Source organism: Halichoerus grypus, chromosome 5 (genome assembly GCF_964656455.1).
Source record: "Halichoerus grypus chromosome 5, mHalGry1.hap1.1, whole genome shotgun sequence".
NCBI classification, from domain to species: domain Eukaryota; kingdom Metazoa; phylum Chordata; class Mammalia; order Carnivora; family Phocidae; genus Halichoerus; species Halichoerus grypus.
Window position 1 is genome coordinate 87,956,955 of NC_135716.1, and position 18,742 is coordinate 87,975,696.

At 39.0% G+C, this 18,742-nt stretch overlaps 1 protein-coding gene across 25 annotated transcripts in view; it reads right to left on the bottom strand.

Moving 5' to 3' along the window:
* PDE4DIP (phosphodiesterase 4D interacting protein) overlaps positions 1-18,742 on the bottom strand; it is a 205,742-nt gene that overhangs the window by 56,389 nt on the left and 130,611 nt on the right. For all 25 annotated transcript variants that reach the window (XM_078072541.1, XM_078072540.1, XM_078072545.1 and 22 more), the window contains 12 exons: positions 14,996-15,127; positions 13,909-14,028; positions 13,596-13,688; positions 13,243-13,455; positions 12,219-12,377; positions 11,212-11,325; positions 10,890-11,027; positions 9,811-9,990; positions 8,460-8,654; positions 5,386-5,550; positions 5,132-5,213; positions 1,746-1,837 (listed from right to left, as the gene is read on the bottom strand). In XM_078072541.1, coding sequence (XP_077928667.1) covers positions 1,746-1,837; positions 5,132-5,213; positions 5,386-5,550; positions 8,460-8,654; positions 9,811-9,990; positions 10,890-11,027; positions 11,212-11,325; positions 12,219-12,377; positions 13,243-13,455; positions 13,596-13,688; positions 13,909-14,028; positions 14,996-15,127 — 1,683 coding nt within the window. The remainder of the gene's footprint in view (positions 1-1,745; positions 1,838-5,131; positions 5,214-5,385; positions 5,551-8,459; positions 8,655-9,810; positions 9,991-10,889; positions 11,028-11,211; positions 11,326-12,218; positions 12,378-13,242; positions 13,456-13,595; positions 13,689-13,908; positions 14,029-14,995; positions 15,128-18,742) is intronic.

Below are 18,742 nucleotides of genomic sequence, written 5' to 3' on the forward strand. Positions count from 1 at the left end.
AATAGATGCCCTGGTCACATAGAGCCTTTTAGTTTTAGTTGGTAACTCTGTTCTGTGGCCCTAATACTTCTTCCACATCACAGCTGAACATAACAATCAGCTGTAAAGGGAGGGAGAAGGAGAAGGGATTCTGTAAGACCGAGAGGCCTCGTCTAAGAAAATTCATGAAAACTCTACTGCTAGAAATACAGCCTAATGGAAAAATGATCTGCTCCAAATAACGACTTCTTAGCAAGTATTTTGAGTCACAAAAGACCTAAATTTAAATCTTAGCTTTGGTATGTCTTAGTTCTATGACAATTCCTCACCTCCATGGTTCTGTTTTGTTTTGTTTTGTTTTTTTGAGAGAGCTTGCTAAGCAGGTGGGCGGGGGAGGAGCAGAGGGAGAGAGAGAATCTTCAATCTCATGCCCCTGAGATCATGACTGGGCTGAAATCAAGAGTCAGACGCTTATCTGACTAAGCCACCCAGGCGCCCTTCCTACCTCCATGTTAAAATCAATCAATCAATCAATCAGTGTTTCACCTTCTTCATCTATAAAATAGGGCCAATACCACTTAGTTTGCAGAGCTGTAAGCCTTAGTGTTAATTTAAGTACCCAGTATGGTACATTGCATATAGCAAGTACTCAATGAATTTATTGGTCATTCCCCAAATTCTTCTGTTCCATGTTTCTAAAGCTAATTTCATGGATCTAACATCATAATTCCAAGCAGCAATTATATAGTATCTCATTTTTTCACAGATCCTTTATAATTATTCCAGTCAGCAATGGGCAGAGAAAGCGGCCTTTGTCTTTTCAGAACTTAAAAGTTTAATGATCTCCATTTATAAAAATAAGAGCGTCTTTTGAGAAAAAGTGTACATAAAGCAATTTCTATGTTTCTCCAGAAAGAAAAAAAAGCCTTCCTTTGCATTTGGACCTACATATTATACTTGGACTACTGTACTCTTTTAAAAATAAACTATTTTGGCATCTCAGCTCTTTCCACAGTTTGGCTCTTGTGGACATTGCTGCTATGAACATTGGGGTGCATATGGCCCTTCTTTTCACTACATCTGTGTCTTTGGGGTAAATACCCAGGACTGCAATTGCTGGGTCACAGGGTAGCTCTATTTTTAATTTTTTGAGGAACCTCCACACTTTTCCAAAAGTGGCTGTACCAACTTGCATTCCCACCACAGTGTTAAGAGCCGAGATGCCCCTCAACAGACAAATGGATAAAGAAGATGCGGTCCATATATACAATGGAATATTACTCAGCCATCAGAAAGGATGAATACCCAACTTTTACGTCAACAGGGATAGGACTGGAGGAGATTATGCTAAGTGAAATAAGTCAAGCAGAGAAAGTCAATTATCATATGGTTTCACTTATTTGTGGAACATAAGGAATAGCATGGAGGACATTAGGAGAAGGTAGGGAAAAATGAAGGGGGTAAATCGGAGGGGGAGACGACCCATGAGAGACTATGGACTCTGAGAAACAAACTGAGGGTGTTAGAGGGGAGGGGGTGGGGGGATGGGTTAGCCTGGTGATGGGTATTAAAGAGGGCACGTACTGCATGGAGCACTGGGTGTTATACGCAAACAATGAATCATGGAACACTACATCAAAAACTAATGATGTAATGTATGGTGACTAACATAATAAAATTAAATTAAAAAAAGAAAAGAAAAAAAAATAAACTATTTTGGAAAAAAATAATAGGAATTTTGAAATTAGGCTCACTAGAACACTCACCCGACTTTCTCTTTCTTTTTTAGCCATGAGCTCAAGTTCCTCTTTGGCATTACTCAGTTCCTTTTCCAGCCCTGCAACTGTGTCCAAGTCTCCTAAAAATGACCACATAGCACTCGTTTTAATCACTATAACATCATATGACCTCTGCCGCTTTGTTTCTGAGGAATTTAGTCTGAATACACAATCTCACGATGACAACAAAAATATATGCACAGATTCTTCTTTGCAGCATTATTTGTAATAGCAAAATACTACAATCAATCTACATGCCTATAAAAAGAAGAGTGAATAAATTACGGTATATCCATGCAATGAGATACTATATACAACTGTAAAAAAGAATGAGGAAACTCTTTATGAACTGATACAGAATAATTTCTAAGATATATTGTTACGTAAAACAAGTTGGGTACAAAAGAATACATCTAGCGGAGTCTGTTTTACATTAGGAAAGGGGAAAATAAGAACACACACATACACATCACATATAGACACAGGATTGCTCTCTTACTTTGCAAAAAGAAACATAGGAAGGATAACCCAGAAATGAAATTGGTTGCCTTCGAGGGAGGGGTGAAAACCAGAGAGAAATGTCAGAGATGTTGATGGGTCTTCTGAGCATACTTTTTTATATATTTGAGTTTTGAACCATGTTAATGTTTTATTTTTAATGTGTAAAGTTAGTTCAATAATAATGGGGAAGAAAAAGCCTAAAACTGAATATTAACATAAATAAATGAGCCTATATAATAAATAGATAATATAAACACCCAGAAAATTAAAAAATTAATCCAAATAATTTTTTGAACTCACTATTCTAACTGTATGCCCTCAGTGGGAAATAGTCTAAGGATTAAAAAAATAAATCTTAAACATTATTTAATAGACTTATTGTTGGTAGTGGTATTCATGTAGCAATTCTAAACTACTTTAGTGTATTGTGCGAATGGGTAAATATATTCATGTTAGAGGTAAGCAGGTTTCTCAAGGTCAAAAAAAGGCAGATACAAATACAAAATAAGGCAAAGAAAGAACCTGTGGTGTTAAATTAGAATTAGAGAAACCAGTATCAAATACACACACACACACACACACACACACACACACACGCACACACCCTTAGCTCTGTTCACCTAAAAGGCCCTAGAAGCAAATGACATACCTGTGGCTATGAACCCATCTCATGCCCAGATATTAGTACCTAAGTGCCATTACCCACTTCAAGGAACCAGAGCTCCTTGAAGTAACAGGCAGTTCCAGGGCCAAGGCAGGGAAAGGGAAAGGTGATCACGGAACATCTTATTGTGCCGGAAAGTGTGGAAATGCTGAAAAACTGATGGTGACATATCAAAAGGACAGAGGAGCAGCCTGAAGGGGCTCCAACTGGCCAAATCGGGGGTAATTTGGGCATCAAATGGAATAATGACAGAAACAGATAATAAAATGATTTTTTTAAAAAAAAAGAATCCATTAGAACACATTGATATAAAAAAAAATGGAGTGGGGGAGAATAGGGAAAGGGCAGCTCTTTATGAAAGAACAGGTGCTAATACACAAGGAAGAAATTTTAGAAATAGAAATCACTTTTTTAAACTACCAACGTAATCACTGCTTCGGGCAAGGCTGAGAGGATGCTAGGAGCCCTGGGTGAGTGGCTGTGGGGAGACGGTCAACCTCTCAGGGTGTTGGGTGGCAGGTCACCAACACAAAGGGAGACGTGTAGAGGTCTGGCAGATACAATCTTAACTAAGGAAAAATACAAACTGCTATCATGTGCTCCTGATGTGGTGCACTGAGAAAGACCTCACCCTTGTAGTATTCTTGCCGAAAATGTTTAACTTGAATCGAACCATGAGGAAACAATCAGAGCCAGATTGAAGGCCATTCGCTGGCCCAGAGTTTTCAAATATGCCAATGTCAAAAAAGACCAAAAAAGGCTAGAAAACTGTTCTAGACTTAAAGGAGACTAACGAGACATGACAACTAAATGCATGCATGGTCCTGGAGAGGGAGACCCAACCACCGGGAATGTTCCTGGGACAACGGGAACTTGGATATGAACTGTACCAGGACTATACCAAGGTTAAATTTCCTGAATGTGATCGTTATACTGTAGTTATGTAGGAGAATGCCCTTGCTTTTAGGAAATACATAATGAAGTATTTAGAAATGAAGTGTCATGATATCTAAGTAATTTTTAAAAGGCTTAGAAAAAACATCCCATCTGTGCATGTACATGTGAAGAAATAACGCAAATGTTGCAAAATGTTAATAGATGGTGAATCTTAATAAAAGTCTGTATGTGTATTCACTGCAGGATTTTTGCCACTTTTCTAGAAGTTTGAAATTTGCAAAATAAAAAATTAGAGAGAGGTACTTTTTTGAAAAAAGGTAAATAGGGAGTAAATTAAACAAATCAAGCATTCTTTACTCTTTGACAAAGTTTTCCTACAAAAAAATAACTAGTTGCATGACTTACCTATGGAATTCCATTAATACCTTACACTGTAACACAGACACAAACTTTTTACATTCTTTTCCTTTCTTTTTTTTAAAAGTAGCTCCATGCCCAGCCCAGCATGGAGCCCAACATGGGGCTTGAACTCACGACCCCGAGATCAAGACCTGAGCTGAAATCAAGAGTTGGATGCTTAACTGACTGAGCCACCCAGGCACCCCCTTACATTCTTTAATATCATTTAAAAAATCATAAGTTAATTCTTCAAGTCCACAACCTTTCTTATAGCATTATAATTACCACTTCATTGATGATGGTGAGCCCCTATTTCTACAACTCACTGGGTAAATCTCTTCCTTGAAGCTACCCTAGATCCCAACCCTTTGCTCTGTGAAAGTCAGAGACTCTAATCCCCAGCACTCATTTAAGTTTTGTTCCTACTCTTCACAGAATTCATTTGTTTTTAGGGAGTTCAAGGCCTACAACTGTCTCTTAGATGGTTGTGATCTTGGCAACTAACTTAATGTACACTGCCTCCCCCTCCCAACACTGTAATGCAGGTTATGTCAAGTTACTGTGAGTAGCCTCGGCCTGCTTGTAAGATACCCAGGAGAAGGTGTCAGCCCCATTGTCCTGTTGTGTAGGCTTGGAAACACACCTCCTGCATTTCTGAACCCCTGAAAAGCTATCTGGAAAGAATAATCAGGAGGCAGTTTCCCTGAGCCAAACTGTACCCAGAACAATAGTCTCAATTCAACACAATAAGGGTAGTTCTTTCTAGAATAGACAGGTCTTCAGCCTTTCAGGGGGAATCTAAACTTATTTTTTTCCATTAAGGTAGGAAAAGAGAGTCCTGGCCAAACCTATTAACAGAGTTACAGAAAGAAAAGACAGAAGATTCCTTAGTGAAATTAAATTTGATACTTACCTAATGAGGACCTGGGTATACTGGTATCCCCTTTGGCAGTCAACGAAATGCTATCATCTTTGGAGGGTATATGAACTGAACCCTAAAAATTGGAAGAGTCAGGGGATTTAGAAAGGTTACAGGAACCATGATCATAATGACAAGGACCTGGAATGTCCTCACACAATTTGGTATTAAAATGATCAAACTCATGCCTCAGACACACACAAAAAAGGCAGTTGGCATGAACATCTATACAAGCATGTAATTCTTACTTGGTCAGTCTGCTCTCTAAGATGGGGGCTGCTGGAGGTAACTTCGGTGGGTTGGTTAGAGATGAGTGCTTGGGACATGAAGTCTTTCCCTCCTAAATACTGGCGCAGGGCCTGTAATTCCGAATTTCTTTCCATCAGGGCTTGTACCATCTTCTCTGCAGTGGCCTAGTAAGGAAATCACACATACCATTAAAAAGATACTCTAGAAAACAAAATTTGTGCTCTGAAGTTATTCGTTAAAAGTCAACTGTTCATAATAATGCAATATATGTTAAGAAAGGAAAAAAGAAGAAGAATGTAGCAGGAGGGGAAGAATGAAGGGGGGGAAATCGGAGGGGGAGAAGAACCATGAGAGACGATGGACTCTGAAAAACAAACTGAGGGTTCTAGAGGGGAGAGGGGTGGGAGGATGGGTTAGCCTGGTGATGGGTATTGGGGAGGGCACGTTCTGCATGGAGCACTGGGTGTTATGCACAGACAATGAATCATGGAACACTATATCTCAAACTAATGATGTAATGTATGGGGATTAACATAACAATAAAAAAAGTCAACTGTTCATGAAAAGCCAGTGGGGGCCCCCCAAAATAGTTTCCTTGCTTTCAGTTTACAGGGAAAAACAGCTGATGAGTGGAAAGAAAGTCTCTCAGGTAAAGAACATTGGAAAAGCTGAATATAACACATCTGTTACAGATCAAACAACCTGAAATTGGCTCTGCCAGAACTTGATCAGGCTGAGGTATTAAGATTCTGGTTTGAAGTGGGATAGCAGATGTCCTTTACTCTGGGATACATGTGCCTTTGGCCTGGATGTTCTTTACCCAAACATTCGTTTGGTTTGCTCCCTTTACATCTTTGCCTACTGATACCTTACCGGATTGGCCTCCTCTGCATATCTTATCTAAAACAGACCTCTTTTCTCTACTCCCAGTTCTCTTTGTCCTGCTAAGTTTTTACAATGCACTTACCATTATCTGATATATGTTCACTGTCTATGTAAGTTTGCTAAGGGCAGGCTCTACGATGTTTTCTTCAGCACTGAATCACAAGCACCCAGAACAGTGTCTGGCACATAGTAGGCACTCAATGCATATTTGCTGAGTGAATCAATATACCCGGAAACATTTTTATCAGGCCATATAATCAGGAGAATCTGAACCTCAAAACCACCAAACCCACTTTATTTAATTTCAAATCCCAGTTTTCTAAGACAGATGATGGCGCAATAAGGAAAAGATCTAGAACATTATGTGACCATTACCACATAGGAAGTCTGCATTTAATCAGAAAATCTGGAAACAATAAACTCAGACTAAAATTACTGGGGGTAAAAGATGATGAATCAGTACTGTATTAGCTGTATCAGCATCAACTGGGGACAATTACTACTGTTTTAATGAGAAACTGAGCTCTTGTCATAATTTCTAAGGTAAATAAAAGAATAACCTTACATTTTTAGTAAGTAAAATTTGGGCTTTTTAAGGATTTGGACATAACCATCTTAGAGGTTAACACTACATTATAAGTTTGCCTGAATAAAAATCTGCAGAAGTTACTATGGGAAAAAACATAATAAATAATATACAAGATCTCTTCTGTATATGTATGTATGATCTATCTGGCTTGGTATTCTCTTCCTAGCAGTGTTGTTTTTAGCAATGGTCCTCCAAGTGTGGCTTGTGGACTGGCAGCATCACCATCACCTGAAAGCTTGTAAGAAATGCAAATTCTCGAGTCCTATCTATACCTCCTAATTTCTGTCCCCAGGAGTAAGCCTAGGAATCTGTGTTTCTAAAAAGCAATCCAGGGGGAATTTCTCCTCCATATAAAATTTAAAAAGCAGATCTAGAATACAACCACTACTCTTTTTCTTGAGTTAAATCAATTTTTTGTAATTTAGTCATCTGCTAGCTTCTACTTTTTTACTATCAGGAGTGTATAATATTTCTTTCTGAGGTGAAATAAACTAATTCAAGTTACAAAGGGGTTAAAAAGAACACTCATATAAAGACTTCTGTTAGCCTCCTGCCAAAGACTTAAATAATTCAGTGATTTTGTTAGGTCTTCTCTAGAAGCAATTTCTGCAGCTCATGGCAGAATGTTTCTAAGGAAATGTATATTCACTTCAGTGGGCCTGAGGATTAGAAAAGAGGATTATAACCATCCCATGATATAAGGAAGCATTAGAGAATATTATGGTCAAATAACAAAGGCAAATGATAAGAATCCAGTCCTCCCTGAAACTGGCTGGGGGCGACTGTGAGCGACTGGTCCCTGAAATGCAGCACCCATCTCTAGCCTTGAGGACAAAGATACCTGGGAATGGGGATAAATTAAGAATTGACTTTTGAGGGACGCCTGGGTGGCTGAGTCAGTTAAGTGTCTGCCTTTGGCTCAGGTCATGATCCTGGGGTCCTAGGAGAGAGCTCCCGGCTCAGCAGGGAGTCTGCTTCTCCCTTTCCCTCTGCCCCTCCCCCAGATCATGCTCTCTCTCTAATAGATAAAATCTTAAAAAAAAGTAAAATCTCTTAAAAAAAAAAATTGACTTTTGAAATACCTGTGTACCAGTATTGTAAGATTAATATATCCCATGTTACTATAAATTATTTATTCTCATCATGGCCTTTGAAGAAAACACAATCTTTTTTCCTCTTAAGATAATTCAGATTTTATAAGAATTAAGAAAAAATATGTCAAGTGTAAGTTTTCCCGTAACTTGGCTAAAAATAGAAAATATCATGAGTCTTGAGAATTTAGAATCAAAATCAAAACACTCCAGAACCCTGTATTCCCTTCTGTCAAAATTATCAGAATATTAAGGAAAGAAAATGTACAGAATGAAGTTAATGGGTACGTGTGTTGCTTAGGCACACTTCTCAATGCAAAGTGCCTAAAAATCTTGCATGCTCTGATGACAGATGTAAAACCGTAGTCTAGGTAACAGACTAAAGGAAGAACCCCTAACAGAATGGACTGCAAAATGACACACACATACACGCTACAATGTTCAAACGCTCCCTATTCCCAGACTACCAATGCACTGACACTCTTCTGGTCTGCGCATTAGTCCTTACTTGGCTCTCCTGCTCCCTGGTGCTCAGAGACTGAAGCAGGCCTTGAATCTCGATTTCATGTTCCACTGCTTGCTTGTTTCGATCGCTCAGCAGTTCCTGCAGCATCCTTTCCTTTCGCTGTAGGCGCCGGCACAGGTCCTCTGCTATCTCACTCTGCCCTGGTCCGAGCTTACACAGCAATGTGGCACTAAGATCCTAATACAGAAGGGACACTCTAAGTTCTGGGGGAAAGAATTCCCTCTACTACATATCAAGGGGTTTATAAGAATCTGTTATAGAGGGGCGCCTGGGTGGCTCAGTCGTTAAGCGTCTGCCTTCAGCTCAGGTCATGGTCCCAGGGTCCTGGGATTGAGCCCTGCCCGCACCAGGCTCCCTGCTCTGCAGGAAGCCTGCTTCTCCTTCCCCGTACTCCCCCCTGCTTGTTTGCCTCTCTCACTGTGGCTCTCTCTGTCAAATAAATAAATAAAATCTTAAAAAAAAAAAAAAAGAATCTGTTATAGAAGAAAGAGCTATGAGATTCTGGAGAACAAGTATCATGTTTTATTCACTTCTGTTTCCCCACATCTCGCACAGGCCTGGTAGACAGAAGGCTGTATGTACATGCTCAAAGAATGAGCACTAACAATACAGAAAAATACTTATAATGGCAACTTACATATTGTTTTCTGAAGTAGGCCCTTTCCTTATTTGCTCAGGGTACATAATAATCAATATTAGATGAAGATGAATGGACACGCAGTCCATGTATTTATTTTCTCCCCAGTATAACTTTTGTAGGGGAAACACAAAATAATAAGCTCTAAAAGAATAATGAGCCCTATATTTCTCAGCATGGTGATGAAGTTCCTACTTCTATACTGAGGGGTTGTAGATGGTGGTTAAAACTGTGGAACCACACTGCCTGGGCAGCTTACTGACTCTGTCACTTATTAACTATGTTACTTTGGACAAGTTATTTCATTTCAGAAGTCTGTTCCCTTGTCTGTAAATGAAGGATAATAATATATACCTCATAGACTTGTCAGGATTCAGTGAGTTAACATTCATCAAGCAATTATAACAGTGCCTAACAAGCGTGAGCACCATCACAATAAAGGTTGGCTATCACATTATAGGTGCATGTTTTAGTTCTCATTAATTCTCACATGACTTAACTGAGAAAGATAATTGTCACCTTGAGCTTAGAGGTAGAGGAAAAAAAGTCCCAGTGAAAGCCAATGACTCGCCCAGGCACAGGATGGAATTTAAGACTTGGGTCACTGGCCCCCCAGACCTAAAGAGTCCCAATCCAAGACTGAGATTCTATAATCACTAAACCAACTGCCACTAAACCAATTAGCTAAAGTCTTGCCTCCACTTCTTTGTTCCTGTCATGCAGAGATGTCTGTAACTGCTGAATGATACTCTCTTGTTCCTTCTGCCAATGGCTAAATTTGGTTTCCCTTTCTTCTTTCAGCCATTGGAGGTTTTGACAGGCGGCAGATAACTGCTCTACTTCCAGGCCTTTGGCCCTCAGGAGACTCTCCATACTCTACAGTAACAGAGAAAGCAATGACAAGTCAAAGGACGACCCACACTCCCCAGGATAAATAAGAAACTTGATCCACCTTCAAATTACCTCCTAACGTATCAATTTTTTGCAAAAGGAAAAAACTTCGTATCTAATCTAACAATGCCATACTAATCTTTTCTTTGGTTTTAGAAACTCTCAACTAATTTGTTTAGAGAAATAAAAATGAAGCATTTTTGAGGAGGCAGGCTATGCTACACAGGAAGCGAAGGACTTCTTTAAGAAGTGGAAGATGGTTAAATATATAAGCTCTAAAATACATATCCAAAAATAGCCCACGGTAAATATTAATAATCAAGTGTTCTGACTGTGGCTATACGAGAATATGCATGTAATATTAATGAGAAAACAACAGTATAACAGTTGTACCCTGGCAATGTTTATGTAAAAGTATATAGATATTGACAAGGATTAGAAACAAATCAGGGGCCCCTGGGTGGCTCAGTCGTTAAGCGTCTGCCTTCAGCTCAGGTCATGATCCCAGGGTCCTGGGATCGAGCCCCACATCGGACTCCCGGCTCAGCGAGGAGTCTACTTTTCCTCTTCCTCTGCTTGCCGCTCCCCCTACTTGTGCTCTCTCTCTGTCAAATAAGTAAAGAAAATCTTAAAAAAAAAGAAACAAATCAGAAAGGATGTCTAGAAATCCATATTCACTACTTCCCCCTACAAAGTCCACAGCAGAAGTACTAACATTTCTCACTTCCTAATCTACGATGGATAACTATTTTTGTTGTTTCCGTATTTTTTTTTTCTTATAAAGCAAATACCTTGGTTTTCAGAAAATGAGGGAAAGGGTCGATGCTTCAGGCTTAGCATCCAAGTGGGAGAGAGATAACAATCATGGCAGATTGTGCTCTTACCTGCATGGTAGCTTCATTAGAAGAGAGAATACCACGCAATCTCTCTAAGTCATGATCTCGTTCTCGCACGGCGAGATGAAGTTGACGCAGTTCCTTTTCTTTCTCTTCCAGAGTGGAGAACTTTTCATCTATAGCTCGCTGCAAGGAAAGTAAGGATCCTAAAGCTCCGTAGGATTCACTATTGTGATCACACTTATTCAATAAAAATATAAAGGAAGGGAAGACCAACTCCAAAAAGCAGCAAATTAAGTAGACACATATTTCTAAGTACCTATGTGAATAGACTAATCCCTAGTGCCGTAAACAAAACTAAGGTGCGTACCTCTAAAGCAACATCTCGATCTTGTATTCTCTGCCGAAGTTTCTCAAGCAACATTTCATCTGCTTCAAGGGTTTTGTCCGACTTATCTCGATACTGCAGGAGCTCCCGAAATTCCTAATGAGACCAAAAAATATTTCCCTTTATTCATTTATCCAATATGCATCGAATTCCTACACTTTGCTAAACAATTTGTTATTCAGGATAAAAAACAAAACGTTATCACTCTCAAGGAAAACACAGGTTAGCAGAGATAACAGACACACAAATTGTTAACTACTGTACACATGTGTATACGTGTGTGTGTGTGTGTGTGTATACACATTATGTATGTATGGGTGTGTATGTCTGCATAGCTAGCTACTGGGGAATACAAGATGCACTGTCTAAATCTGCCTGAAGGTGTCACTAAAGATCTCACAAAAGAGGTTACATTTGCTCTGAGTCTTACAGTACTGGGAGTTTCCCAAGTGAAGAGCAGGTGGGGGTATTTCTATCAGAGAGAAAACGTATGCACAATACATGCACACTATGAAAAAACTATGCTCATCAGAATGTAAGAGATTCAATAGGACTGAAGCTTAGAGCAGGAGACTGATCACAGTCTTCTTCAGTGTTCCAAATTTTCCCTCCGACGTTCATTTTATCATGTAAGTAACTGGAAATTTCTATACAGATGTTTTCACCTACTAGACTAAGAACAGTGGTCATATCTTCTGTCTTCCCAGCACTAGCATAGTATCTGGTTCACAGAGGTGTTTAATAACTACTTGCAAAATATTTATTGCTTAAGTCTTTCAGGTCTGTATTTATTATTTCCTACACCTGCTGGTTAGCACTGTGGTTCATGAATTGTACTTTCTACTTATTTTGAATCCTCCTGGTTCCCACCTCTCAATGTTCTGCATGTAACCGGTACTCAACACAGGTGGACTAATCTGAGATTACATGAACAGAACTTTCAGAGCTCTGTGAGCCCAGTTTCTGTTAAAATCATTACGTAGACTCACCTGAAGCAGCTGCTCTTTGTGACTCAGACTGTGGTTTAGGTGCTGAATGTGTTGCTCATGGTTTCTAATCTCATTGTATTTTTCAGTCTCCAGGGTACGAAGCTGTTGGCTCTTACTCTGCAATTCTCCCTGGAGCTGCTGCAAGGCTTTTCGTAATTCCTGAATTAAACAGATTCCCTTTTTCAAACAATCTAAAATTTTCACCTGGTTAGTAGATAGTGAGGCCTTAAAACTTTCAAGGCATACAGAATAAAATATAAAGTAGCAGGAAAGTGCCATTCTTACAATTACTCTAGAAATATTATACACGAATCAAATAGGATATGGGAAATTGTGGGAACTGTGAATGGCAGTAAGATGTAAATTTCATATTATATAGTTCAATACTTACTCTCTAGTTTAAAAATGATAGCTCTATATAGCTACTAAGCAGAACTCTGTCCCACTGTAACCCTGGATAAGCTCAAGGACAGAATATTTCTATCATCCTTTCACATCTTAAAAAAAAATTGACAGCATATGGTCTAATGCAACGAGATAAAGGAACCACCTAAGAATTTTTTTTTTAAAAGATGTGGCTAATTGTGCATGCCATTCCTTTGACCTTGGTTATTGTTTCCCACTATTCTGTCTTGCTAATCTTTACCCACCCTTCAAGAATAACCCCAGATAGCTCCTCCCCCATGAAGCTTTCCCTGCCTCCCTTCCTCAGCCCCTCCTATATATTCCAATAGGACCCAAACATACCTCCTTTACCTCATTTCAGTATTTACACTAAAATTCTGTTTATGTGACTGTCTCATACTAAACTACAAGTAACTTAACAGGAAAGAGCCTGTGATATTGACTCTTGTATTTTCAGAACACAGCCCAGTCTCTGGCACATGGTATGAGGACAATAAACGTCAAACTGAATTACTTCGATTAAGCAAGTGACTCAAGGATTCAACACAAACTGTCCCTATAAAAAGTTATTATCAGGGCAAAGTCAGCATCTCTGGCCACAAAACAACTGCCGATTTACCTGGTTATGTTTCCAAGACGCCTCTTTCTGCTGTTCTCTTTCATGGGCGGCAGCCTCTACGAATTGCACACATCGTTTGGCATCAGCCAGTTGGCGTTCTTTTTGACGTACTACCCTCTGGAGTTTCTGTATTTCAAGCTGGCTGTAGAACAAAGCACTCTGAAGATCAAGCAGGGCCACCTGTTGCTGAGCTGGGGAAGTACCCTCTGAGTTCTGAAAAAAGAGGAAAAGTCAAAATCACAAGGTGGGCAAGCACCAAGCAGCTGAGAAGACCAACAAAATCAAAACTGTGACTGAACGTGGCACTTCCTCAACTGGAGTCTCGCCTCCTGTCCTATGTGACCCTCACATACATGAAGTTGTCCAAGCTGACTTTGGTGCAGCATTTCTCGAAGCTTTGCCATTGTGTCATTTTGACCTTCAATCACCTGGTACAACTCCTCGGTCTGAAAATGAGACAGGGAGTACCGAACATATTAGTAAACTAAAAATAAATTCCATTATCTCACCTGTACAGATTTTAGAAATACCAATTTAGATTACACTACGGTTTCTCTAGGCTAACATCTGTTAGTCTGACAATCTGTTTCTACAAAATATGAAATACGTGTCTACTTTGATGGAACAAATCATTTCCTCACAGGTCCCTGACTACCAAATATTTACCTCATTTTCCCTGCTCTTCAGAGTTTCCTTGAGGCTTTGAATTGTACCATCTTGCTTCTGAGATGACTCCTGAGCAGACTTGAGTTCACAGCTCATTTCATTCAGTTTCTCTTGAAGAATCTGAATTCGGCAAAGAAAAACAGTTTGTTAGGTCAATTTCTTTTAACCTCTAAATCAACTAGAAAGTCCTTCCTCAAATCTAGGTTTAAAGGGTTTCCTAGAGAATATTACCTTGTTAATTTTTCCTCACATATAGTAACCCTTAAAGCCCTAAATCATTCATTAAGACAAAGTAGCAGGAAATATAAAATACTTCATTCAATATTCAATTGCTTCAATTTTCATGTACTGTGCTTTCTCTGTAATGGGCAGCTGTACTGGGCACTTGTCCACATGAATCACTGTGGATTCTAATTTTTTTTTTTTTTTTGAGAAAGAGAGAGTGCGCGCGCGTGCGCACTTGCAGACGTAGGGTGGGGGTAGGGGCAGGAAGAGAATCTTAAGCAGGCTACTACCAAGCACAGAGCCCATTGAGGCGCTCGATCTCACCACCCTGAGATCATGACCTGAGCTGAAATCAAGAGCCAGACGCTTAACTGACTGAGCCACCCAGGTGCCCCTCACTGTGGATCCTTTATACAAAGACCAAGGAGCTCTGCTATCTAGGACAGGACGGAACACTACAAGAGTACATCTGGCCAGAAGCTCAGCATTCAAATTGTGGGCATTGATAAAATTTTCTTCTAAGCAAATGTTAGACTCCTTGGGCTCTAAAGGGGTAAGAAGTTAAGCTAAAACCAAAGCATAAACCTCCTATCTTGGTGCCTTATAGAGTTAAAGACTACATTCAAGTTTTAATTACAGATCTAAAAGGCACCAGAAATTCTGATCTGTGCAGAGCAAGCTAAAATCTTGATGAGAGATAAAGAAAGGAAAGAACTACATTTTTAATCAAAAATATTCCTTAGAGCAACAGGAATACAGAGTATCCATCTCCCAAGTCCTACTCAGAGAGGTTAAGCCTCAGCTAGAGCCAGTCACATCCTCAGGAAGCCCTGTGATCTCCAAGGGCCTGGACTGATCATACCTTGTTGGTGGCCTCTGTTTGCTGGATTTTTTCCTGGAGTTCTGCCAAGTGGGAATCAGATACAGACTGCTGAGTTATAATGGTCTCATCTGAATTCAGCTTTTGTTGTTTGAGTAACTCTTCAGTCACAGGCTTGGAAGAAGCAGCAAGACAAGTAAGTTGAGTTAAATGTAGCCAACAATACATTTTATCTTCAAATGTCTCTGGCATCTTTTGGCAGAGACTTAGAAAACCAGAATTGTTACATCAATTATCAGTACAAATTCCTGAAGACAGTCCTGTTCCTTATTGAGTACTGATTTACTTCCACCCTTATGATACCCCCCTGCTCCCCTCCCTATCTTTCCCTGTGAACTCACACAAACACTACATATTCAGTTAAAGCAAATAATTCATAGTTTAAACAGAAGAGAGGATTGAAAAAAGAAAATGCTTAAGATGACCAAATATGTACTTTATCCTATTTCTAATCAGGGAATTCAATAATCAAACCTCTACCAGCCCTAAGAGCTAGAAAAGGTACATTTCGACTATGCCCGTTCACATTATTGGAAAAATGGGCAGATTTTGAATATGGACTATACAGTATAATATTTATCAATACTGTATTTCCTCAATTTGGTAATTATACTATAGTTATATAAGAGATGTTCTTGTCTTTAGGAAATATATGCTTATTTAGTATAAAGACTCATAATATCTACAACTAATTCTTAGATGGTTCAGGAATAAAGAAAATAATGTGTCTATATAGACAGTGGGAGTGAAACAGCAAATGTAGCAAAATATTAGTAATTGGTGAATCTGGATAAATGTTAGCAATCTGTGAATCTGAGAGTTCTTTGTATTTCTCTCATGACTTTTCTATAAATTAAAAATGATTTTGAAATAAAAAGTAAAAAAAATTAAAAATAAATTTCAAAATCCACAATGGTTTGGGAAGGAGGTATGTTTATAGGAATATCAAGTCACCAAAAAGATTCAGGAGGAAAAAAAACACGTATTGTTTATATAATGTAACAATAAATCAGGCTAAGATAAACTTACTGAACTGGACCTAACATTCATTATGAGCTAAGGGTACTAAAATAAAACTAGGAATTCACTGTGGCATTAAAATCCATCTCCTTTCTCCCTGACCCTTCCTACTCACCCCCCACACCCATTCCAATTAGGAAAAATATAAATCCATTAGGAAGAGAAAAAGGCAACTGCTGTTCATTTTCCCTTTCCCTCACACTTTGAAACTCTAACACCTTCTAGGCAGTGGGATTAGAGCTTCCCTTAAATCCTTTCCTGCCAGCAACTGACTGAAAGTATAAAGCTTTCAGAAAAAAAAAGTTTTTTATTCTTCCAATGCTATTTATCAATTTTTTAAAACATCTGTTAAGTATCATAATATGCAAAGCACTGTGGGAGTTGGGAGTGAGGAGCTGTATAATAAAGGAATAAGGAAATACACAAAACACCAGATAGTGACACACCCTATGTTGTAAAACAGAAAAGCATTATAGAGTGGCAAAGTTACTCTATGTTGGTTGACCAGCTACTTTAAACTGGTTAAATGGAGACCTGCAGGACAGAAAGCCAATCCTGTAGAACAATCTAGGCAGAAGGAACAGCTAATGAAAAAGGCTGACAGTGGTTATGAGCCCAGGACAGAAAGGTCTACGTGGTTAGAGTAGCACTTCTGACAGAAATATAATGTGAGCCATGTATGCAATTTAAAATTTTGTAGTACCTTCACTGACTAAAGTAAAACATAGATGAACTCAATTTCAATAAAATATTTGATCTAAGCCAATATATTATACCCGAAGAATTATCATAGACAGGCATTCAATATAAAAATTATCCACAAAGTATTTTACTTTCCTTCATACTCAGTCTCTGAAATTCGGGGTGTACTTTATACACACAGCATATCTCAATTCAGGCTAGCCGCATTTCAAGTGCTCAACAGCCACATAAGCCTGGGGGCTACCTTGCTGGCTAGCACAGGGCTAAGGCGTACAGAGCACAGAAGAGAGGAAGCCAGGGGCCAGGTCGTACAGAGCTTCTACAGCAGGGTTAAAGAAGCTGGAGTGCATTCTCATTGAAATGAGAATGGACTGCAGTGTTTTTAAAAAAGAAAAGTAATGCAATTGTATTTATATTTTAAAAAGATCACTATAGCTGTGGTGATTGGACTGGGGAGGCCAGCAGGAGCAGGGAGACCACACAGGAGACTGCTTCAGGACTGTAGGTGAAAGAGAATAGTGGCTGGGATGATAGTGGTAGGAATGGAGGGGGAGAGGAATAGATCTATTTGGACATGTTTTGAAAGGAGAGTCAACAGGGCTGGAGAGGGAGAAAAACAAAAGAAGCAAAGATGACTCCTAGAAAAACTGAGATATTTGTTGCTGTGGGTAAACAGGCAGCCTTGCCCTGAAGCACTGTGAATTATGTCACGCCATGGGAGAAGTAACTGCATGAACAGATATTCACAACAATTCTGATAAAGAAATAATTTTATCATCTATTTAATGATAAAACATTCTCTACAAAACTCGGCTTCTCAGTTCCTCACTGTAAAACACCTTTCCAGTGATATCTATTATAAATATTTTTCAAATTTAAACCATAACAAGCAGAATTCAAGAAAATAGCTTGAAGTTTAAAATGGCAGGGAAGGTGGTCCTATTTATTCACTTTATTTTATTTAAAAGACTTTATTTGAGAAAGAGAGAGAGAGAGCGGGAGCACAGAGGTAGAGTGGGAAGGAGAAAAGCAGACTCCCCACTGGCAGAGAGCATGATGTGGGGCTTAATCCCAGGACCCCGAGATCATGACCTGAGCTGAAGGCAGACGCCCAACAGACTGAGCTACCCAGGTGCCCCTATTCACTTTAAACCAAAGAATCTCAGAGCTGTGAAGGAAACTTTATAGACTAACTATCTGGTCTAATCCCATCGTACATTGGAAGAAACGGAGACTTAGAGAAGATAAGGAATGTCTGAAGCTACACAGGAAATCAGGAAAAGGGTCCAGTTAAACCAGATGCACTGAAACTGGGAATGTATCTTTCAATCTCTATAAACCCACTGGCTACCATATTGCCTGGAATATTGTAGGGACTAAAAGTTTCTGTTTAATAAGAGAACAAGAACAAAAAAAAAACACAAATAAAAACAGGCCTGTCTCCTAATGCCCAGTCCAATGCTCTAATCCTTCGGTGGCTCTTTAGAAATAAAACCAGATCGACAGATATTTAACAAAGACATTTCAACAGCAACTTTAAACCCAAAGAATGCCACAGAATAGTACATGATGAATGTGATTTAATCTGAACCCATCTTGGCATTAATAATCGCAGGAAATCTCTAAATCTGTAAATGTAATGTACTGACCTAAAGGCTGGAAGATGTTTGTTTTGTCTTTATTTATAACACCTTATTATTGAACATCTCAGAAAAATGTCCTTTCAGACAGCAATCTGTCTGCCAAAAGACCACTTAGCAAAGTCCCCTGAGTTAATAGCTCAAAATGAATTCTTGAGAAATATCAAGTACATAAACCAGTAATTCCTACGACAATTTTATAAAACCTGAAATCAGTAATACTCAATTTGGCTGAATCAGGGCTAATTGCCAGACTACAGGTTACTAAAATCATGTTACAATACTAATGTAATTTTAAATTAAACTGTCTTTGACTCATTTAGGACAAAAGCTTCCCAGCATCAGAAAAGAGAATTGCTTCCAGGCC